At 37.0% G+C, this 25,056-nt stretch overlaps 1 protein-coding gene across 6 annotated transcripts in view; it reads left to right on the forward strand.

Moving 5' to 3' along the window:
• The window catches only part of DIP2C (disco interacting protein 2 homolog C), a 366,720-nt gene that overhangs the window by 266,125 nt on the left and 75,539 nt on the right, over positions 1 to 25,056 (forward strand). For 3 of the 6 annotated variants that reach the window (XM_081932268.1, XM_081932269.1, XM_081932272.1), the window contains 9 exons: positions 58 to 177; positions 933 to 1,130; positions 5,156 to 5,247; positions 10,126 to 10,236; positions 16,786 to 16,863; positions 18,524 to 18,647; positions 19,518 to 19,627; positions 21,689 to 21,791; positions 22,787 to 22,851. In XM_081932268.1, coding sequence (XP_081788394.1) covers positions 58 to 177; positions 933 to 1,130; positions 5,156 to 5,247; positions 10,126 to 10,236; positions 16,786 to 16,863; positions 18,524 to 18,647; positions 19,518 to 19,627; positions 21,689 to 21,791; positions 22,787 to 22,851 — 1,001 coding nt within the window. The remainder of the gene's footprint in view (positions 1 to 57; positions 178 to 932; positions 1,131 to 5,155; positions 5,248 to 10,125; positions 10,237 to 16,785; positions 16,864 to 18,523; positions 18,648 to 19,517; positions 19,628 to 21,688; positions 21,792 to 22,786; positions 22,852 to 25,056) is intronic. The other 3 variants (XM_081932270.1, XM_081932271.1, XM_081932273.1) reach the window with 1 other exon arrangement.

Here is a 25,056-nt window from a genome sequence, read left to right on the forward strand (position 1 = left end):
TAGAATTGGTAGACATAATCGCCCCTTCAATGCTTTTAATGATTTATTTTCCTGCAGGAGTTCCAGTAAGCAGCAGAGTATCCGCTAAAATCCAGCAACTGGTCAATACTCTAAAACGACCCAAGCGTCCACCATTACGAGAGTTCTTTGTGGATGACTTCGAAGAATTACTAGAAGGTAACACAGTTTGACTTCCATGCATGTATTTTGGGTGGGCCTGATAAAATTACTCACTTCTTGTGCCAGAAGAAAAAACGCCCCAGTAAAATTTACTTGGATTTTGTATTTAGTTCTGGAATCCTAGTGGTGCTATGATTAGAATGGAGTGATGCAGGCAAACTGTTCCCACAACCTGGAATTCAATCCTGGCAGGACTTAATTTGGCCTTCCATTCTTTCTGTAAAATGAAAAAGATTTTTGGGAGCAATATGCAAATTATGCTTTTACATAGTAAACCCCCCAGAGAACACTATAGAGTGCTATGGGGCAGAATAGAATATAAGCTTAAATGCTATTGCTTTTTGATGATGTGATGACAAAGAACTTCATTATCCTATGATATGCTGCACATAATTAATAACTGCTACTCGCTTCCTTTGTTTAGATTATTTGGGAAAGAGAGCATTATTCAATATTATTTTTGTAAACTACATTCTTTAACCATATTGTTCTTACATGGCTATCAGTTCGAACATCTGGATATCTCTGAAGGATCTTTGAGGGACAAATTGACCTCCAAATTGGAAAAGTCATGATTATTGTAAATATTAAAGTGGAAGAAGAAACATGATTGAGAAAAGGCTTGCCAAATCCAATCATTATTTATTGCAATATCTCAAAAACAGGCCCGATAGACCCATAGGATTATAAGTTTTCTCTCTCTTTAGTTTAGTGCAGAATTAAATGAAGTAACACCCTCTCACATTTGTAAGTTCAACAACCAGATCCAAACCAACCAAAGCCAGAAGGAGCTCAGATGTTGGCGATGCGTGGGGAGCAGCTGGGCGTGGTTACGAATTGGCCTCCTTCACTTGAAGCTGCACTGCAACGATGGGGAACAATTTCTCCCAAAGCTCCTTGTTTGACCACTATGGATACCAATGGAAAACCACTATATATTCTCACCTACGGTCAGCAATCATTTTTTTCCTCTTTTAAGAAAAGAAATATAATAGAATGCTGAAAATCTTCTCATGTTTTTAATTGTTAAATATTAGTAGTTTGAAAGGATTAAAATGTGAGTAAATAGGTATCACTTCAGTAGGAAGGTAACAGCGTGTTCCACGTATCTTGATGTGCAGTCATGCTGGCTACATAACAATGGAAGTGTCTTTGGAAAATATAGACTTTCTCAGCTGAGAAATGGAGAGGACCACTGACCCCTAAAATTGGACACAACTGAACAGGGAAAACCATTATCTTTACCTTTAAATATGATCATTTCTTAAGGGTTTATCCATACAAATTATAGGGACCTAGCTTGACTGAACTGAATGGAATCCCTTGAAGAGTTTATTCAACAGAGAAGGTGGTAACTAAATGGTTGTGTTCATGTTTGAAATGTAATAGTGGTAGCTCGGTACTCATGCAATGACCACCAAAAATGATAAGTACCAACCAAAATTTTCCCATTAGGAGTAATGTAGTGAATCACAAGACAGGCGACCCCGACAAATTCTAGTTTGAGTACCAAACAAATGATGATACCAAGACAAAATGTTCACGTCAGAATGTCTCAAGTACCAAATTTGATGAGTTTCAGTTGAGTTCCAAGAATACATCTGTGAATTTTCATGTTCAAGTGAGTCATCTCCATTTGTAGCAATAACAGGAATAAAAATCAGGGGACCTATGTGGTTAAGAGTTGATAGCATTCATCAGAAATAATAGTTTGGATCAATATTGGCAGTTCCATACCCTCTTGAAGATGACATCTTACACATGTAGCATTAACAGCATTTATTCATCAATTTTTCTTGCCCTAGAAAATAAGTTAATTTCAGATGACAGCTGTCCTTGCTTTCTTGAAGAAGAGAGTTTGTATGTGCATATTCTCACATAATGTTTTCTGTTTATATATTTCAATTCAGAAATAATTTAAGAGGGCCATTTTGCACCACTCCTAAAGTAATTCTCTTTCTCTCTCTACGTAATATATGTTTCATCATTCTCAGCCTGAGATGTACATCTACACATTCTGGTTGTGTAGCAGCCCATGAATTCAGGGGCCTGTGTCAAGAGGGTGTGGTGCAGAGTGATTCAGATTAAAACAACGCACCCACCTTACAATGCTGTTTGATATCAGTTGGGCATACTTGGATACAATGCTGCCTTATAATAACTATTTCTGTACATTGTTAAGAGTGTGAGAAGCACTCAGTTACTGCAGTGTCTATGTGGTGGAAAGTATATCGTGATGCTGAAAAAAATGTACAATTATTTCCAGCTGATTTTTGTCAAAATTCTGAACTGATACGCATACATTTGGTAAGACTATTCTGGATTGCTGTGGATAAATTAGTGGTGTGCGGTGCTGAAAATCCTACTATTCATGATATAATCCTAATTTTGTGGTTTGCTTTTCTGTCGGCATACCTCTCTGCCACAAGCTGACAGCTTTTACACCCAACATATTCATGACTAATGGAGCAGAACCCTGGCAAAAAAATTGCCAAGTTTTCTAGAAGTATCTGTACCAATGCCTTCCAATGTCCCCTTCTCCCACTCATATTATTATGAGCATATTATTAATGAAGCACATTTATTCAGGGATGTATCCAATGGATTTTAATGGTATCTTCTGCGATCGCGTAGTAAAATTATGCCCACTTCAGAAATGCTTTGGAAGAAATCCTTTCAACCTCACACCAGCAGAGAAATGCTTATACACACGCGAGATATGAATCGCTTCTTTTGAATCATGTTCAATGTGTCTTTAGCCATAATAAATACACATAAGCAAGTAGCCTTCAAATAATATTTTCCCTTTATTTTTGATTTGAGAGATAGTAAATCAAAAAGTAAATTTTTGATTTACTACTTTGATTTTCAGTAAGCTACAAAGAGACAATTGTTACTTGTTTCGGATAAGAATATGTATGAATTAGATATGGAAATGCATGTAAATTTTCAATAAAATGCTTTGTCTGTGTAAGCGACATTCAGTTGCAAATATCAGCAAGGTCACACCACATATTAGGAAAGGGAACATAGTTGGCCGCACAAGTGGGAGATAGATTTTTGTTCTCTGGCAAGGTTCACCAACATGCTTGACTAGTTAATCGAAGTACAGACAGTCCTCAACCTATGACCCCAGTAGAGCCTGGAATTTACGTTGCAAGTCATGATAGTGGTAACTCAAGGTACTCACATGACCAATCTGATTTTATGTCCTTTTTTGGTGGTGGTCATAAAACAAGCATAGTGATTATAAAACAAACATGGTGCCCATAAGGGTAAAATGGCAGTCATAAAACAAGTTAATTCAACCCTATGAACATTTTTGGGGGAAACCAAAAAATAGTAAATTGTGGTCATGTGATGGAGAAATGCTGCAACCAGACATTTGTGAAGCGCCTAACGTGTGGTCTTGAGACTGCTGGGGGAGTGAGCACTGTTGAAACTCTAGAACTGGGAAATAAGTGCCTTTTCCAGATCTATTGTAACTTCAAATGATCACGGACTAACTGCCAATTAAGCAAGAACTACCTCTAATCCATATTTTGAACTTGCCATTGCTCACCTTATACTGAACCATTATATTGCCATCAAATATGTTTTGTGTAAAGCTGGTTGTTTGTCTTTTGGTATACTTTCCTTGAATGTATTTCTGTCTATGCTTATATCTCTATTCTGTACTTTAATTAAATCAGTGGGATTCAAAATGGATTGCTTTCTTGTTTGTTTCCAAATTCCTTGCTTGTAAGTGCTTGATTTTTATTTTATATTTTTATCATATGTTCTGTCGTTAATTACTGCAACTAAAAGGCTTCATCTAGGTTGCAATTATGGAGACATGCATTAATAGCTTTTTTTTTAAAAAAAATTGCCTGTCTGAACTTTCATAATTGGCTTAAAGACTCTGATCAGAGCTGCAGGTGACTAATGGCTTCGTTATAGCCTTCTTTGAATTTGGGCCAAACATTGCCAGCACTCAAAATGATCTGGACACAATTGACAAAAACCATTTTCCTCTGTGTTAAATCACATGGATATACAACCTGTAGTATAGTTTGTTCAGAAAAAGTTGGCATTGATTGTGCTCTATATATGGAGTCATGAAACTGTCTGGATGAACATTTCAAAGAACAAAAACCAACTTTCCCAGACATATTGAAACAGATCTGACTTATTTGTGCTGACAAGACAGCAGCTACTAGTTGAATACTGTAATATCAAGGGAAACCTCTCCTGAACACTTGTTAAAAGGTAGAAGTATGATCATAATATGGTTCATCAATTTTTACTGTTTTGAGTGGAGAATTGTTCTTTGCTTAGAGTTTTATTTAACAAGGTCGACTTGTGCAAGTTTGGGGAAGGACTTGAACAAGATCCAACAAGGCAGATTACCTTTTGGATCTCTTTTTATGTTCCTTTGAAGCTCCAAAATATATAGCATAGAGCTCTATATGTCCAGCGATGTAGTATCTTCTTTACTTTGGAGGATTTCTGTGCTATCCCTATGCATGATGTAGATGTGAGCTTCTGAGTATAAAATCTAGATAGGTCTCATAAGATTGTATCAATGCAAAGTAAGTCAACTTTACATTTTCAAACTTGAATATCCAGTCAATTGACTTGCGCTGTGAAATAAAAACTCTTTTGAGGTAGAAAAAAAGGAAGAAATATTTGGTGATTCTAAGTTAGGGCAATCAGAGCCAACTTTGATTTAAGCAATAAGAAATAGCTACTGATGAATTAAAGTTGTTCTTAAAGTACAAACTTTTATATCATGTCCGTTTAAAATATGAAGCTTAGCAGCACAGTCAGATATTGTATCATGAAATGCCCTCTATAAACTCTAATATGTTTTTTTTAGACAATTATGGATCCCTATCCTTTTTTGTTTTGGGCAAATGTACCTGAATTGTATTTTGAACCATTCAAAAGCTGAAGTATTCCATGCCATATTTATACTAGTTTTCTTTTTGATTAGGTAAACTTTGGACTCGTAGTATGAAAGTTGCTTATAACATACTGCACAAATTGGGCACCAAACAGGAACCGATGGTGCGGCCAGGGGACAGGGTAAGTCAGTCTGCTATCACTGCATGGATTTGTACTTTCTTGCATAGATTCTTTAAAATCCCCAAAGGTGAGGCACGGATGGGCTTCTGGGGGGTTGCAGGGGTTCAGGAAAACCTCTAGTTAAGTTCTGTGCAGGAGAACCCCTGGCTGACCCTTACCCTCCCCTTCCAGGAATCCCCACATTGCCCATTTCGGATGCAGGTAAGTGCAGGGGGCGTATGGAAGCTTGGGGAGAGGAAAAAACGGGCTTGTTTCCAGCCTCCAGATGTTCTCCAGAGCCTGGGGAGGGCATTTTCCCCCTCCCGGAGGCTCAAGGAAAGCCTCCATAGCCTGGGGAGGGCAAAAATGCCCCCTCACCATGGTGCAGGAGGCTGACTCGGCCACACCACCATGGCCACGGCCACCCAGCAACCAGGCAGAGAACCACTTGCTCAAAATTTTGAAGCCTACCCCTAATCTAATGTTTGAATAAGTTATTCATTCATCATGGTTTATATTTTTGCGTTTGCCTTCTATAAACCAGGGTGCACAACAACTATCTAAGAGTCACACTAAGTCTTTTGATCATATGTCATGGTTGCATTCCCAAAAAGGGGAGGAAAGGCCACACTAAGTTTACCTTAATGTACTGAAATTAAATGAATTAAAAACTGAATATGATTCTTTTCCCATATGTTTAATAATTTTTCATTCCTTGCATTCGGTATTACAATTTCACAACAATCTTCAAAGGGGCCGTAGCAACTTTCAATGATAAGTTGGAGACTTGAGATAACAGTGTTTACACCTGAGTTTCCAACAATTTCACCCTAATATTTATTTCAGATTTTTAAAAACATAGTTATTAGGCTGAAAAGGGTTTCATTTATAATAGCCTAAAAATTGTATGTGTCTCTTTCAAAACAAAGCCTGTACTTGTCACAATTGCTTCCTTATACAAAGAGCATTAAAACATGCTTGTTATGGAGATGAAATCAGTTTTGGAAATGAGACTGTGTGCCTGTATATATTTTGGGAAATTCTAGAAACAAAAGAGTTTTTGTGAAAAGGTCAGGCTTGAACAAGGGAATACTGCTAGCTAATTAATAAGATGTTCAGTGTAATCAGTTAAAAATATTCTCATTTGAAAGCAGTAACTGTTGGCATTAGAACATAATTGCTTAAAGTAGGGCAGGCTACCATAAACTGGTGTTGATATGTGTATGAGTATGTGGCAATTTTCTTCTGTGGTTTCATCCCAAGGAGACGGGTGTACCTTTATCTCTTAAGATAAAAGAATTTTGAACAATTTCATGTCCAGTGAAATATGTTGTTGTTTATCACCTCTAAATGTTTGTAAAGACCAACTCCATCTACGTACTTATCTCAAGAGATATGCCTCATTTACGCATTTCCCTCCAGTTAGGTCTCCATCTACATACTTCCCTCAAGAGATACACCTCCATCCACATCCTTTCTCGAGATATGCCTCCATGTTGTATTATAGAGACCCTATTCCTTATTCTATCTTTTCACAAGCACTTATCTGTCTCCCTGGTCTCCATTGGGTTGAAGAAGAATTTTCAACGTTCTTCCCAATTTCATTGCCAAACATATATCTTTGTGTTTTTAGCCATCCCTTTTCTCTCTATCTGTTATGTGGTTTTATTTTTTCGCACTTCATTTCTGGTATTTTGTTTGGGTTTGTTCGGATGCCTTTCTTGTTCATCCAAATCTCGGAGATGGCAATACTTCATGAATTACTTTCTACTTTTTTATTTACATGCCTCGTGGTTTCTTTTCCCCATGAAGCTGCTACTTCCTCTCATCAGCATTAAAATTGAATCCACAGTCAGAAAGTCAATGCTGCTATTTACCACAAAGAAGGGGTGGGGGGGTGGGGAGAGCCTTGATCTGTCAAGAAATACAGAAGAGAAATAATGTTTCTCCATTTTGACAGCCGCATTCTGTTTTTGTGCTTCTGGGAGTTTTGTGTGTGTGTTTTTCCCCTCAGTGTTCTAGGGAGTTGCCCTGTTCACATTGTGTGCAATTCCCTATGTTCAAATATGTCCTCCTGGAATTTGTCATGTCTGGTGCTCAGTTTTCAAGTAGTCTCAACCTCTCTATGGCTCCTTCTTCAGCTGAATTTGCATAAGAATAACTCATTATTACTTGGCATTGAAAAATTATATTATGAAAATGATAGCTTCTCTTGCAAAAGATGCTTCATTTTTACAGTTTCTCTTTTCTGAAAAATGGAAAGGAGCTACAATCTGAACAATGTGAGAAGGAATGAAACATAAAACTGAAGAGGCTTTTTTTTAAAAAAAACCTCAAAATAATCTACATTTCCACTTGTTTAACGGAAGCTGGGTCGATCATTAATACCAGAGAATGTTAATGAAACTCCACAGAAACAAATTTAAAACTTTTAAACTATACTTCGGGGAGTGCTTCCCTAAATGGTGGCAAGTGAATCTCCCAAATGAATGAAAAGAAATAGCTTACATTAAATTAGTGGATTCTTGTATATATTCTCTGGTTTAACCTCTTCCTAATTGCCTCTTGATCTTCTCTGCCTTTCCTTCACTAATAAAATTTCCTTCATCCCCTTTCTTGTCTTAAGCTATTCAACTTCAGAGAGCTCCTTATGTCAATTCAGGCCCTACAGAAATGATTTCTTTCTTTCTTTATTTTCATAAGTGATAGTGAAAAATTAAACTAAAAAGACTGTGGGTAGATGTTGAATTTAAATCATTGTCTGGTTTGGCATTTGGCCAAAGTGTATCTACAGAATCTTCCTTCTTGATTTATGATAGTTCTTAAGACTCCAAATCATATCCACAATGGGAAGCATACAGAATAAATAAATAAATCGAGGAAAGTTATGAAATTGACATTTTCTTTCTCTGCGCCTTGTGTGCTTTCATATTGTGGTGTGTGTTGGTGAATCTCTTACGAAAGATTCTTGTAACAGTCGGAATTTTGTTAGTTCAGCCTCCAAAGTATTATGAGGAAATTATACCATGTATATCTTACACCAAGGCATAGAGAGAGGTTTAAATTGTTCTAGTAGTATAGTATAGAATCTTAGTATAGAATTTTGCTCCTTTCTTTAACTATGCATGAAATTACTTAAACAACTTGTCCATTTATGGGCAAGAATATTAGGCTGACCAGTATACACATCTTTTCACATTCTAAAGACTCCTCAAAAGCTGCCACAGTAGTGCAGTAAATAAAGTAACAGATGAAGATCCATGCTTTGTATGAACCGTCACATGGGTTGGGAATAGCAAGAAGGCAGTAGATGACAGCAGCCTCAGAATTAGAATGACAATTTAATGAGTAGCATTTAGCCATGACCTCAAAAGAAAGATCTTGCAGCTCAGTTCTCCAGAAAATTGATTGCAGAAAATAGCTCTATCAGGTTCATCGTTATTTGAGACTGATTATTCCAAAGAAGGCCATTTCTCTCCTAAAGGACTATGAAAGCGCGACTGTGCAAGGTTTTATCTTCTTTCGCTTTTAAGCTTTGTTATTGTCATGTGAAATGAAATTGAATGTCAAAAAAGAGGAGGAATATGTAGAAATGCAGTTTGAAAGTCATCAACAGGAACCAGAAAAATAAGATACGATGTTTTTTTCTCGTCTTTTAATGGTGAATAGAGAAAAATACCAGATTTGCAACCAGAGAAACACAGCCCCTTCAGTATGAGCCCAAATAAAAGCATGATTTTGAGCAAATATCAAAAATTAACAACAAAACTTAAGGGCATCATCTAGCGATAGTAGTTTTCCATTAGACATGTGGCAACTGAAAAGTGATCAAAACGGAAGATGCGTATAAGATGAAACTGAAATGGGTTATACTTAGGCTGACTTAAAAGTCAATTTATGACTCAGTTTATCAGTAGAAATAGGTTTGAAATAAGGATTTACATATATTTCATTTTAAGTTCCAATTAATTTTAAGTACGACCATCTAGAGCAGGTGTCATAAAAAACTATTAAAAGATCTTTAAAGGATCATTCCTGCTAGAAGCAATTTGGCCTCCTAAGATCCCATTCCTTAGGTTACCATTATTTGTCTTGTAAAGTTGTAAAGAGATAGACAAATAATGCTAATGTTGTTGAATTACAGTTTACTGATTTATTTATCACATTCATATATCACATATTACCAAAAAAAAAAATCCAACCTGCATCAATAAATTAGTATCCAATCAATAAGAAGGAGTTAATAATAAGTATAGAAATAAAAGTAGCAAGTAACTTCAATACCAAAACATTAAATACTAGATACAGATGCAGATTAACAGAGTTGGAAGGGATCTTGTAGGTCATAAATCCAATTCAAAAAAGCCCTTGGTGTCATTATGAATATTCAGGGGAAAGAATGAAATACAACCATGCTATTTTGGAAGCCCAAAATGTAAAAATACCGGGGTTTTTTTTAAATCCTTAAATTGAATTTAGTTCGCTGGGGAACCCAGCAAGGGAAGGAATTGTACAGTACTGAGGGCCATCATTGAGAATGCCCTGCTCGTGGTAACTACCAGTCAGACTTCCTTCCAGGATGGACACGCAGAAGTTCTTTACTCAAAGATCATAGCCTCTGGAGCACAAATGATAGATGCACTAGCTATTCTCAAGCATAGAATGATGCCAGTTGCTTGATAGCGGAGTCCAAGAAACAAGAAAGACACATGAGTTACTTCTGTGCACAGTCCTCTATCTATACTTGGTTGCTTTAGTTGGTAAGATGCCTATTTGCATTACTGTAGATATATTCTGGGAAATATATTTACATTTACTGGTTTTATTAATTATTTATTTTTCTCCTCCCACTTACATATATATATATATATATATATATATATATATATATATTTACAGGTAGCCCTTGTTTTTCCCAACAATGATCCTGCAGCTTTTATGGTAGCCTTTTATGGCTGCCTTCTTGCAGAAGTTGTTCCTGTTCCTATTGAAGTGCCACTTACCAGAAAGGTAAGAGAAAGAAGTTTTTAGTTAGCAGGAATTAATGTCTTAGAACATAATCTTTGAGCATTTCAGAAGGAAATGAAAAACAACAATAGGCATTGCTGCTTTAACGTATTTATGAAAGTTGTAACATTTATTACATGTCGTCAGAATATGTGTATACCATCTGCGTATACATGTTCTGATGACTTTGCCTTAACTTGATTGCGAAGCTAAGACGGACTTACTTATTAAAAAATTGTTTTAGAACAGGTTGTAAACTGTAGCTGTAGCTGAATGCTCAATAGAATTTGACCAGCATTGAAAAGAATCGGGGTTTTTTAGGCTTCTGTCTCCCAGTTCCCTAAGGAATAAGTTTTGCATCAAAAATAAAAAGGTCAGTTGCATATGAAACCATGCAATCCATGAGAAAGCGTCGAGCTATATTCTTCAATGAATTGAAACCTAACATTAAACAAAACTTGGGATTAACCACATTTGAAGGGCAGGAAAGATGGTAGAAGCAGCTTTGGAAAGAAGCTGAGGGCAACAGTGCAGAGAAGGTGATGGAGCCCACCACCAATTATACCATTAGTTGTGAAGGACAGAATTGTCCAAAGTGCCACAATGGTTTCCTTTCCTGCTGTGGCATGGCCATGAGAGGGGACCATGAATAATAACTGCTTTAGAATACATAGAAAAATAGCTCTAAGTGGTTTAGATAGAAAGGTTTAGATTTATTTGGATTTAGGTGAAAAAAATTCAATCAGCGCTGATACTACAAGAACTAGGCCCCCTGAACTTTGCGAAAATTATCTTGCTCTTATATATAGGAAATTTATTCCTTAAAAAATAGAGTTGATTGGGAACTTGGGCATCATCTAAGTAATCATTGCAATTTTGCTACTTAAGTGGTGCTTCATATGACTAGGATCTTCATGGAGATAGTCCAGCTGAATTAAGAGTGGTGACAAGCCTGTTTTCCTCAATTTGTAAGCTGATGGATGTTCTTCTCGGAGCAGACTTTGAGCCAGCTGCATAATTAATTCATTTTTGGATGATAAAGATGTCCATTATGAATTTCTGAAGTGGTCCAAAAGACATCTATGGCTTTAGAGACTATCAGCATTGTTTGGGTTCAGTTAAAAAAAGAAAAGAAAAGAATGCTTCTTGTGTGGTTTTCAAAGAATTCCAGGCAGCCCGATGATCAAAATAATGCTAAACACATTTCTGAAAACAAGAAATATTCAAAACAGTTGAAATAAGTAAATGATTAAAAACTGTTGGCAGTTGCATTGCTAATAATAATTTCTGACCATGTTTTGGCTGCATATTAAGTTGAAGGTCTTTCTTTGTATTTTCAGCCACAATGGAATGTCATATATTGATTTGGGAATTTAATAACCCAGCAAGAAGAGCAAAATCCCTTATTTCTCTTTTTAGGAAGTTCAGGTTTTCTGTGCATTGGCATGTTGGCTAGGAATAACCTGCTTATATCTGGTCCTGTAAAGAGATTTACCATGGAGTAAAAGACTGAAGATACGATCAGTGAATCATGCTTTGAGCAAATAATTTACTAGGGCAGACAACCTTCTCATTAAGGTTTAAATATACGTTTTAGGACACAGATATCAATTATATAGCCCCGTCCAAAAAAGATCTAGTTTATGATATAGGCAGGGTTGTGGACCATGGGCCATTAACGCAACAAAGTCACACTCTTTTGCTGCTTTGATTAGTAATCTTCTGGCATTTGAGGCCATATGCATGTCACAAACATACAGAAAAGTGGTTGGGATTCCATTCCAATCCTGGAAATCTGCTTATTCTCTCACACCTCACTTTCCTGCCTTTGCAGACCCATCACCGGCTACATGTGGGTCACGCCATTCCCTTTGCATTCCCTAATCTGACTGGGATTAAAGCATTTCAATTCATCAAAAGTAACAGTGCAGTTTGCAGAATTGGGAATGGTTTTCAGGTGGGAATAGGAGCGAGTCCCTTCTTCCCTTTAAAAATACGGCATGTCCCATCTAGTGAGGTCACAGCAGAATATCAGGTACCTTTCAAACTTTGCTCATCTCTGTTTTATACATAAAGAGCACGATGGCTCAGCAGTTAAAGACTGAGTTTGTCAGCTGGAAAGCTGATAGGCCGTATTTAAGACCTAAAAGCCACACGGTGGGGTGAACCTTCCATTCCTTGCCCCAACTCCTGCCCATCTAGCAGTTCAAAAGCATGCAAATAGATTAATAGGTACCATTTTGGTGAGAAGACCATTTTGATAGGAAGGTAATAGTGTTCCATGTGCCTTTGGCATACATGCTGGCCACATGGCTAAAGAACATGTTTTCAGACATAACTCGAAAGAAAAACCTTCTTACCTTTGCCCTTGATTCATACATAGCAGTTTAGCAAGAATCATTCTCTAACATAGTGCTTGCCAAAGCTGGATAAATTAACACAAAAAAGTGGCTTTTCTTTTGGTAATGGATTTGTATGTCATTATACAATCACATTAGGGACATTTAAATAAGGAATTTTTGATAAACAGTTTTGTATAAGAAGAAAAGTATTTGGGAAGCATACAGCTTCAGAGAAATGACACCTATTAAATTTTCCCCTTCCCTTCCCTTCTCCTTGCACAAAAACTTTGTAAGGCACAAATTCCTTTCTGCATTTGACAACTAGCTGCTAAGTTTTTCATCCCACTTTTATTCTGCATACTGTTGAAAATATACCACAATAAACTACTGCCCTCTCCAAAAGCATGCTAAAAGTATTTTGTAACTTGCTCTACCTGTTAAAATTCTTGCCAAGATTAGTTTTTTTTTGGGGGGGGGGGGAACCAAATCATTTGTGTAAACAAGCATCATGTTTACACAGAATTTACTGAAGAGAAACCTGAGGCAATTGTGTCTTTTGAAAAAAGGAAATAACAACAAGGGCCTTAGACACTGGTTAATTAAAACACTTGTAACCGGGTTTTATATATAGCAGATGCTGGAGAACAACCAAAGTTACACATTTTGGTTCTTCCTCACCTGTGCTGCTCGAATTTTACCAGATTGCCTGAAAGCTCTGCCATTTAATTTTTCTCACTCAAGCCCTTAATTCTTCTCTTGTCCCTCAGTTGTTCAATCTCCCCATGATCTTCTTGCTTGCCTCAAAAATGGCACAATATATGAGAAAAGGAATCATCCATAAAATAAAACTATACGTGTTATATATAGTGGGAAAGAGTTGGATGAATAATGTGGAATAACTTCATGTGGTTTTGACTAATGTGATTCCTAAAATAAGGATGAAGAACCCAAGAACACTTGCCTGGAGAAATTCTCAACATTTACTTTCTCCATCTGCAGAGGACTTCCGCACTGCATACAGATTTTATGTGAGAGTCCAGCCCCTTTCTAACTCACTGGTTATTCTGCCCACAAGACTTTCAATGCATAGTGGTTTTCTTATATCAGATACTGGGAAAACAGGCAATGTTCTGTATGCTATTTTAAAAACTCTTCTTCTGTATTGCTGTGTAACATGTCAGAAATAAGTGACACTCAAATGCTTTCTTTAGAGCAGGCATATTAAAGGAATTCAAACATTGTCTTCTTGTAGAGGAACAGTGGCATAGTGGCTTAGTCTATGCTCCGGTGGTCTGAGTCCTAACACCACTTGCCTCAGCTCCTGCCAACTAGCAGTTCAAAAGCATGTAAATGGAAGCTTATAAAACCGGTATCATTTCAATGAGAAGGTAAAAAACATTCCATGTTTTGCCGTATGCTTTGCAGTGCAGCATGATGTCATGCTGGCCAATTGACTTGGAAACCAGCATTGGCTCAATGGCCTAAAGAAACAGGGATGGGAACCACCCTCTAAAGTCAGCTACGCTTAGTGGGGTAAAACCCGCAGGGACTTCTTTACCTTCACCTTATCCCTCTTGTATCAAGGAGCTTCTACAGCCCCTTATTACACCATATACCTTTATTCCTGCTCATAAAAATATGGCCAGATGCAAGAGGTGGTTTATATTAAACTTATTGATTTTAGAATAGCATGTTTTAGAGAAGTATAGAAATTTCCGTTTTCCATTCTGAGCCTTCTCTAGTGAACAATGACGTAGATGCTTGGCAAACACTTATTCTAATTTCCAGTCTTCTTTCCAGCCACTCTTGCTGAACTTTCCCTTTTTTTTTCTCAGCTCAAGGAAAACAGCCCTTCTGATCTTTTTGACTTGACCTTCCCATTAGTTTCAGTCAACAAGACTAGTGATGTAGAATCTCTACTTACTGGGAGATTATCCTTAAGCTGCCCTGAGTCTCTTTTTAAAACACCATTTCCCATCTTGAATATCTATGAATGTCAGCCCTTAAGAATTCCTCAACCAATATGACAGTTAAGAACTTAGAGAACTGATGTCCATGTATTTTTAAGGCTTCTCGGTTGGGTAAATGTTTATTGCACCTGCCTGCTTCTTCATCCCAGCTTCTGAAGTATTTTTATGACTCTAACTATCCTGTGTCTGCTATTTTCTCTTAACTTTCCTTCTTCTTTCACGATAGCTATCTACTGTTTTGTAGAAGTATATGTATAAATCTTCCTCTAATACTAATATTTTGGAGTGATTGATTTTCTCAAGGTTAAGACAAAATAGTCTTTAGGAACTCTTCTTTCATTTTGAAATTTATCAGGGGTGGGTTCCTACCGATTTGGACTGGTTCGGCCGAGTAGGTAGTAACTCGGCCTACTATGCCCCCAAACTGGTTTTATCGGTGGCACCATAGGCACCACCATCTTGTTTTTTAAGTACTATGCATGCGTGCATAGCGCATCCCTGAGCAAACCAGCAGTAGCAGCAGCCGAACCCATCCTTGAAATGTATGTATGTAGCATGACCACAAAGTTCTTTAAGTATGAGAATTTTATCCCTACGATTTTCCTCACTCTGTTCCTCGTCTTCGAATGGGTACTTTCCTACCTGTGATGGCAATGAAGTTCCTGAAAATTCATCTATCTGATACAAGAGCAGATGCTTCACAAGACAAGAACCCCTTACATATGTATGATATTAAGCAGCTGAAAAACTTGAGATGTTGCGATATGTATTAACTGTCCCTCGGCTTGTAAAGACAAATCTCATTTAGGTTTCTTTTCAAGCCAGGTACTGTGAAAGCTGCACAGAGTAGTATGTTTTAAAGTAGACTCTGACCATGGTTATATGTGCTTGCTTTTTGTTTTAGAGAAAGTTCAATAATCTTTTGGATAACAGATAGCATTCCAAAAGAAACATACAACTATATTTTAGAGAAACCATTCATATCATTTTTGCCCCCAAGGACATTCTTTTATGCTTTATCTCTTTTCTCCTATTCCTATCTCTTCTCTCAAAATGAGATAGACACAACAAAATCCATCGCATCCTCATGGACATCCTGTGATAATTGCTCAGATGTTGCAGAAGCTCTATATGGCAGAGAAACTGTTGAAAAAACAGTAGGGGGGGGGTGTTGACTTTCCTTCTTTGTAATTGAAACCTGGCCAGACACTGAGTAACAATAAGAATACTGGCAAGGAAAAGCAAATCCCCTCCTTCAATTTTTTTAGCTTGCCATCGTTTCCAAAATATTTTCTGTAGCATCCATTGGCAGCCCATTCGTGCATTTTTGCTAGATTGCTTTTTATGAGAAAATATAGAAAACAGAAGCAGTGAAAGAAAATCTGTAGATGTGGAAAATATTATTTATTAATTTAAGCATGCATATATATTTGCATTATACTATTAGACTTCAGATGTCAGGACAGAGTGTAAATTGGTCCCAGAGAAGACTATTGAGAGTGTATATTGGCGTAAGGAATATTATTTTGTGTTCATGGACATTTCTTTGTCTTATTTTTGCATTATTTCCTTTTTCACACCAAGCTATACAAAGTAAGCACATGCACCGTGTTATTTGAAATAAGCTCTCTTGCTATAGTGTTCTCTGGTTGGCCATACCTTTCTACACTCTTGCTTCCAGTCTTCGTAGCCAAGATAAAATGTTGAGTTAATCCTGCTGATTACTTCTTGGTTTAAAGAGAGATGAAGTCTTTTTCTATCATTGTCTTTGGGCAATAGATGTGCTTTGATTTTCTTTGGGGTGTTAGAAAAACCTTGATGGGGAAAGCTGCAGTTGGTAGAGACTGACAACCCAGGAATGCTTATATTCAGGATCAGAGTGAATAATCTGGGTCTAAGTAACCACTGACATGCTTTGAAAATAATGAGATCTGTCAGCTAGATTTATTCACAATAAAGGAAGCAACAACCCACAACTTTCCCTCCCAAAAGACAACCTAAATTTTCAGGATTCCAGCAAGGGATAAAAGGAGTAGACAATTGTTGTCGATCCTAAGCTAATGTACAATGTATTTTAATATTTATGCCAACTTTGATTAATGCCTTTTAAACTTTGTACATTTTTTAGGGCCTGGCTAGTTATGAATCTCCTTGGTCTACTGATAGCACAGCATGCACAAATTTTTTCCCCAACTGGCATGATTTCATCCTCTTTATCTCTTTCTATTTATCTTAAAAAGGGTACTCCTCCTTCTGTCTGGATTTTCATAGAAGCCAAACCAAATGAGAGCTCATTTCTGAAGACTTTTCTTGCAAAAGTATGTCTTTAACTTTGCCAAGCTGGAAATACATATCTCATAATTACTTTAATCATTAGAAAATGCAAATATAATTGAGAATTTGTTGGGTGCCTGAACTTTGAAATGATTATACAAATCGGTCATAAACCAGTTTCTCATCTCAATATATATATTTAAAATCAGCATATACAAATCCAACTGTGTAATTAAATACTATTTTTAAAAATCTGACTACAAAGAGGTTGATGCTAGGCTCTGAATGTGGGGGACAGTATAATGCATGTCTTTCCCTTAGAGCAGATAGCTTTTTAACAACTTTTAAGTATACATTAAAAAGCAAAAACGAACTTGAGTTGTTGAACAAAACGGATCTATATCTCAAGACCATTCTTTTACTATCTCAATAGTCACAAAACCTCCATTTCTGCTTTTTGTTTGCTTCAGATTTCCAGTGCCTAATGTCTTTGTAATGCAATGAAAGTCTTGCTGTTATCTATTCTGTTTTGAAAAATGTGGTGTCTGGCTATTGTATGGTGCATCTTGAACAGATACTGGGGTATAGTGATGGATTTTATCTGTATATTTTGAACTGTTGTATCTTCTTGAGTACCTGTGACTTGGCCAAATTGAAACACAGAAACCGAATACTGTTGATATAGGGTCATTGCTTTTTCTAACTAGAGTTTTCCAAACTATAAAATTCAGTGTTAACTTCAGTGAGAAGAGAAGAGGAAAAAATGGAAAGAAATGAATTTTTAAAAATGCTATGATTGCTGTAAGTTTATTGATTTTTTGCTTGGGGTTTCACAGAATTCAAGTGTCCCCTACTTCTTTTGGGATAATCCAAATTCTCAAGGCCTTTGTAAGTGAAAATGGTGAGACAAGGCAATGTGTTGATTGGGCGGTTTGGGCAGTTTGTGGCTTAATGTATGGTATGAATCCGGCCAATACAATAGTTTATGATTCAGTAGGATGCAGACATTTGTCACAGAGTCAAACCATTCTAAAACATTGGTGTCCAATAATGGTCAGCCCAAGATATCTGGAAGGCAATTCAAATAACAGGTGTTGCATGCCCCTCCTTTTATTTTTAGACATAATTTGCTGAACTATTATGGCTGTTAGATCTCTTTCCCATAAACTTATTTTTCTCTTGTCCTTTGGATTATCTAATTCAGAAGTCACCACCATATCCTATAAGCAATAGATTACACTCCCAGTTAATGCAGTCCAATGCTATTCCTGGGTTGGACTCTAATACTTGCTTTTTTATAGATAAATAAAAAGATCTGTCTATTTAGTTTATGGGTTGCTTTGTGCCCATATTTGGTTTTTATTCTGCTTTTCTTCTCCCTGTCATAAATTGTGCCCCAAACGTCAAGTTGTAGTTTAAAAGATTGGAAAAGTTGGGGTCTTTCACGACCTGATTTTTGCTTTTTAAAGAAAAATACAATTCTCTGTACTAAATATTTTATCAAAAATGTTCTTACAAAAGCACTGAAGTGTTGAAAGCCAAGGACCTTGATCAAAACATAATAGATGTCTTTTAAAAAAAAGTTAGTTGATGAAGTAAAGCAAATGTTAATAGCTCAGACATATTTTAAAGGAAAGATTTCATTATTGCTTTTGCATTGATTCAACTTAGAAGCTTTTTCTCCCTTGCTTTTTCTTCAACTAGGATGCAGGTAGCCAACAGATCGGCTTCTTGCTTGGAAGCTGTGGTGTCACTGTAGCCTTGACTAGTGATGCATGCCATAAAGGGCTACCTAAAAGCCCCACAGGGGAGATACCCCAGTTTAAAGGTAAGTTTGTGCAGGGTTAACTCGATACCATGTGATTTTATGTCCCAATGATGAGCAAAAGTAGAGAATGGTACTAATTAAAAGATGCAAAAGATGTCTGAATTTATGTCTTCCAAATCCATGTAATTTTCAGATCAGTTCCATCTATCTTGCCTGTTCTAACCCAGTGGTTGTTGTAGTTGGGAACAATTGTCATCTCGGGACCATTGAGAAATGCCCAACTGAACCCTGGCAGGGTGAGGTTAAATGGAACAGTTTACTGAGGCCAACCCACAATCATCCTGTCTTCTACAGACCTTGAAATCCAAAGCTTTTCTTCCAACTGATCAGTAGAACAATATATCTTGTCTTCTAAACTACCTTGGGTTCTGGAGTAATAAAAACCCTCTCATTTGCAAAATAAAATTTGCTACAAATCATTCCCTTCTATATTTTGTCCTAGGCATGCCATGGGAGGGTGTATGTAAAATAAAAAGAAGAAAAAAGCATTTATATTGCCTCCTTTCACTCTTATCACTCTCAATACATTTCAAAGCTTCTGAAAGGGAGGTGGTGGCATTCCAGGTACTTGGCAACCAGGTGTAGGGAGAGGGAGAGAGTCTCCAGCAACAGGAAGTTGATCCTCTATGGGCAGTGTAGTCCAACACATCCAGTGCCTATTTGAAACTGGGACCAACCTCTCAGGCTGAGGGTGCTCAACAAGAATTTGTTTTTGTATCTAATGATTCCAGCATTTACTGATCATCAGTGTTACCTCCAAGTTGCTGAAGAACACTTTCCAAAGGTCATTTTTATTAAAGAAATGTTGACCACAATATTGCATGATGGCTTCTGTTATTTTTAAAAAGTTGCTGTATGTTTGTTTCTAAGGCTGGCCAAAGCTGCTGTGGTTTGTGACAGAATCAAAACACCTTTCGAAACCTCCTCGAGACTGGTTCCCCCACATCAAAGATGCAAACAATGACACAGCTTACATTGAGGTGAGTGCAGTATGCAGGGTATATTTGTTTATTCATGTTCACATGTGGATCGTTTCCATCTATTACTCTGGGTCCAGATTAATAGTGGATTAAATGTTTTAAGTAAATATATTGCAATGTACTCATTAAAAGGTAAGACATATATGAAATTAGACATTAGAAACTAGACTGAACATAGTTCCAGTCCTATGCAAGACAGTTCCAGCCCTATGCAACTATAGCAAACCCCACTTTTATAATATTGTTAGGTAAATTTTTCAAAGCTTCATATCTCAATTCAGCTAAATTTATGTAGGATATTTCCCCCTCAATCTTTGAACCGCAAAATGGATAGCCATTTTAGGGGCTACATGTTTGAACTTGTTATGTTTATAGATGATACAATAAGTCTTTGCTTTAAGAACTTAGGAGAAGGGGTATCTCTTAAAAAAGAATGGCTTGTATATGCCAATGAGACAGATGTTGTCTGCTGTATCTGAAGTTAACTGAATCAAAGTCTATTGAATCAGGAGTTTTGTAAAAACAGCAGTGGAAACTTCTCAATAAAAGCTAATTTGAAAAGTTCCAGAGTACAATGCCATGTGCAAAACTCTGTAAAAGATAGATGCAATAGAAGTGCTTTAAATAAACAAGGAAGGAAACTGAGTACTTCATAATATTTTTCATGAATTAAATATCAGGATAACGGATGCAGGAGCAGAAATAGTAGCACTCAGCAGACCTTTACAGGGAAAGGATAGAAACATGGGAACTATGTTTTATCATTAGACAGCTTGACAACTCCTGACAGATGTTCTTTTTAGAAGCCAGGGGGACTATATTATTCAACTCTACTTTTAGCACATATTGGTGGTTCACTATTCCACAGAAACAAAAGAAAGACATTTGCTTCCAAAATATGTTGTTAGCTTACATGGACTTCTAGTTCACCTCTATTTCAAAGGTTTAAGCAGAGGAAATAAATGCATAGTATTAAATCCTATATTAAGCTGGCAAAAGCTTACATGGTGCTTTTAGGAGTTGACCAGAGGAGCTACGTGAAGGGCCCCATGTGCTTCCAAGCCCTCTTTTCTCCTTTTGAATCTGAAGAGCCTCATCACTATAGTGCCTATGTTTAATTGTGAGGTTACAGCAAAAAAAAGGCAATTTTAGATTGCATCTTTCAGAGTTATTTGCAGTCATGAAGGGCCATAGTTCAGGTTTAGTTTCTATGCTGGTCAATCTCTATTTTAAGAGTGATAGCCAATTTGAAGAAAATCAAAAGCGGCTCAAAGATAGGCATCAGAGAAGATTTCACATGAGAGATAGAGGCTGCAAGAGAATTCAGAGGAAAGGACTTCGGAAATATTTAAAGGGCTGTCACACAATAGTAGGCTGCAAATTTGGTCATAATGCAGAATCTAGAACCGGTTAGGAAAAGCTTTTTAATGCCAATAAGCTTTGATAACGAAACTGTTTCCTGGGGAAGAAATGGGCTGCCTTTCATTGGATGAGTTCAAGCAAAAACTAGGCAGCTTTCTAATGGAGATACTTTAATTTGAATTTCTGTAAAGATCAGGGAGCTTCAATAAGTTTGTTCAACCATTAAGGCAAACTAAGTATCGATATGAGAGTGGGGTGTTCCCCCCTTCCCTAAACTACTTAGTCTGGATCTTTAGGGAGCTAGGATAATGGAAAATAAGGGTGTATAGACAATTAGCAGGATGATATGAATGGAAAGAAACAGGAAACTGGCTCTGTAAGAATGGGAACTTGGTTACTGAATAAAACATAGCTTTGGTTAATGACTTAATATGGAATGGCAGACATCAGTACACTTCTGAGATACACAGCAAGATATATTTTTTTATGGTGCACAGTTTACAACCATCACAAGTGTATAACCATCACGAGTAAGAGCAGGCTCCCTTATGGTCATAATTCAAGGATTTCTTATATTTGAGGGGTTTGAAGACTCAATGGAGCACCTTGCAAAGACAGGAGTCTGTCTCCTTTGGTTTATTAAACTAGCAACTATGTTGTTATTCCCTGACCCTGATGAGCAAAATTCTGTTACTACAGTACAAAACCTGCAAGGATGGAAGTGTTCTTGGAGTGACGGTGACAAGGATTGCTTTGCTGACTCATTGTCAAGCCCTCACCCAGGCTTGTGGATACACAGAAGGTATTTCAACTCTTTAAAAAAAAAACAAGTTAACTAGCTTCAGAAAATGATTTAGCATGATAGATTTTACTGAGTTTTGTTTTAAATAATTGGATGGAGACAATTATTTGATAGCCAGGAGCTAGGCTGTTTTCCCCCAAAATTGGAAAGCAATACAGATTATTACTTAACCAAACTAATTTTTGAATCTTCCCAAAACTGTAGAGTCCTTGGACAAAACTATTTGTTACAGTAATTTCTTCAGAAACAAGTGCCCTTTTTTTGCAGTATTTGAAGTATCCTCTTGTTGCAAGTGAGAACAACAGAGAAATTGTAGTGCAAGGTATAAAATAGTTTAAAAGCCCATGTCATTCCTTAGAAAGAAAACCCATTGTCTCCATGTCATCAACCCAAAAAATGAAACAGGATATAAATACGATACAGTTCGTCCCTTTTTGTGCAATTACTAGGCCCATTTCAGGCTGTATATGCCCGTCATGTTGCCAAAACACAACCAGGATTAATAAAAAGAGGAGCTGGATTCAAATATTCCGCTGAGATCAGAACCTCCAAAAGTTTATATCAGATAGAAAGCTGTGGGATGCGATTTTTCCAAACTATAGACTCTCATCCAAGATGAAGAACAACTTCAGAGTTGTAATTTTTATCTCTAATTAATATGAACTTCTCAGGTTTCTGAGATTTGTATTATTTAAATGTCTTGAAAAAAATATCTATAGATGGAACAGTCATTATTTTTGGAAATTATGAACTTCCTGCTCTCATTTTCAACATTTCCCACCTATTTTCAGGAAAATAAGTCACTGGGACATATTATGCAAATGACAATGAAGAAAGAGAAATGAAGGGTCAGATAGGTCAAAAACAATGAGTGATTTACTTCAAATTGTCCTGCAGTTATTTTCTTTTTTAAAAAACAAATCAATTACATTTTAAGATGGAACTTTTGATTGGCATTCAGGAACTAACTTTGTTTTTTGTTTGTTTTTGTGAAGCTGAAACGATTGTGAATGTTCTGGATTTCAAAAAAGATGTGGGTTTATGGCATGGCATCCTTACAGTAAGTCTACCATTATTTTAAATAATAGCTTTAAAATGGGATGTTATAGTTTACCTTTCCATCAAATACATGTTGTCATCTTCTCAAGATGTTCCATCCTTTCTAATACTGAAGAGTGATAGTTTGTAACTATTGGTAGATAGAACTGAATTTTACAGATATTCATAGTGGAAGAACTTTGCGTTAGAAGCCACTATTTCTTCTCCGATAATAAATATCCTGGAAAATTAACAAGCAAGTGCAGACATTGAGTCTCTAAATGTCAGCGTCTTTTGGGGGAGTTTAAAGGAAAAGATGGTAGGATTTTCTTAATCTCATTCTTGGCCCTAAAACAGGAACAACCTCTATCTACCAATTACTGGAATTGGTCCAGCACATTTGCTAGTCTGAGGAATGCTGCTGCCTTTAGATGCCCACAATTTCATTTGTAAACTTTAGTCCTAACTAACTTAAGTAAGTTCAAGGCTAGGTTCACACATCAAACTAAATCGTAGTTATCTGGAATTTGACTGATTTATGTATAGCCAGTCACTCTGACTAATTTAACATTCTAATTAAAACAAGTTATGTCTTGGATGTATGAACTCAGTTAAAGAGACATTATTGGCTCAGAAAAATACCTGAAGCTATGTCACATATCATATTATACTATCAATATTCTTTTTCATCTTGTGCTCATGTTAGGAGTAAATCAAAACTGGACAAGTCTGTTCAAACCACCATCACTCATAACTTCCTCAGTATGGGTCACAACTTAGTTTGTTCTCTTCTTTTAAAAAAAATCCCTCAGTCCACCTGTCTGCATCTGTCCCATCTTTCACCTTCTCTTTTAAAGAAGATGATATAGAAAGTGGAATGTTTAGAAAGTTTAGAGGATTCTGGATGAAACGGATACCTTCCAGGCAGGTTTCAGGCCCAGTTTTGGAAGATAAACAGCATTGTTCACACTCCTGGAAGATCTATGGCAAAGGAAGGATGGGGATAGGCCTCCTTGATCTCATCAACTTCTTAGTGGCTTCGGATACCATGAACCATCAGATGCAAAATTTTAAGCTGGGTAGCACTATAATGTCATTAATCAGTGTTAATAGGGAGTGAGATTTAGTCCATGGCCTTTAGGCCTTTGAGGGTGTGCCAAATGGCTCAGGACATTCTTCCACACATTCTGAACGTCTACAGAAAATTCCCAGGCAAAATCATTTGCCACCATGATGGAATGGGGTACCTGTAATATGCTGATAATAATCTGATTTACATCAACACTCCTGGTGATCCAAGTGGTACTGCCCGCCACTGAGAATACCTGGAGGTTGTGGGGATCTTGATAGGACACCAACATCAGCTAAACTCTGGTAAGATCAAGTGGCTTTGGTCCATAGATCCTCCAGCTCAAGGACTTTTAACATCTTTTATTCTGGATGGGGTTGGATTACTCTGGGGCTCAGTCTGTGGCTTCTCCTGATTCACAGCTCAATCTTACTTTTTCACATCTTCCTTTTTTTAGGGACAATGGAATAAAAGGTAGAATGTTTGTGAACTTTAGAGGATTCTGGATGAAACGGATTCCTTGCAGTCAGGTTTCAGTCGCAGTTATGTGATAGAAACAGCATTGGTTACATTTATGGATGGTCTATGTGAAATATATGGTGCAGATTCTTTATAGATAAATAAACATTCCTTTTATTGAAATTAAGATCAATGTCCACATTGCCCATGGCTGATGAAATGCTCCAGGATGGAAAAGACATGGAGGTCTCAAAAAGTGAAATACCTCACTGCAAGAGGGAGCAATTCCAGGATATTTTAAGGAAGCCTTGGTTTGCCACCGCTTAAAAATATATTTCAATCCCACAGTGTCCCATCTTCCCTTTTTAGGGGTGATGGAATAGAAGGGGGAACGTTTGGGAAGGGGGAACGTTTGGGAACAGAATCCAGAGGATTCTGGATGAAACCGATTCCTTCCAGGCATGTTTCAGTCCCAGTAATGCGACAAAAACAGCACTGGTTGCACATGTGGATGATCTATGGCAAGGACAGGATGACGGTGTGCATCCAATTCTTGATTAACCATTAAAAACACTAAGCAAGTGCTTATGGCAGCAGGCTGAAACTGGCCACCACTGACCAAGTTGAGAAAGAAAGAAGAAAAACCCTGCACAATATACAGTATGTACAAAGGAGGGGCACCAAGATTTGTCAGTGAGC

This window comes from Natrix helvetica (genome assembly GCF_964273705.1).
Source record: "Natrix helvetica genome assembly, chromosome: Z".
NCBI lineage: Eukaryota > Metazoa > Chordata > Lepidosauria > Squamata > Natricidae > Natrix > Natrix helvetica.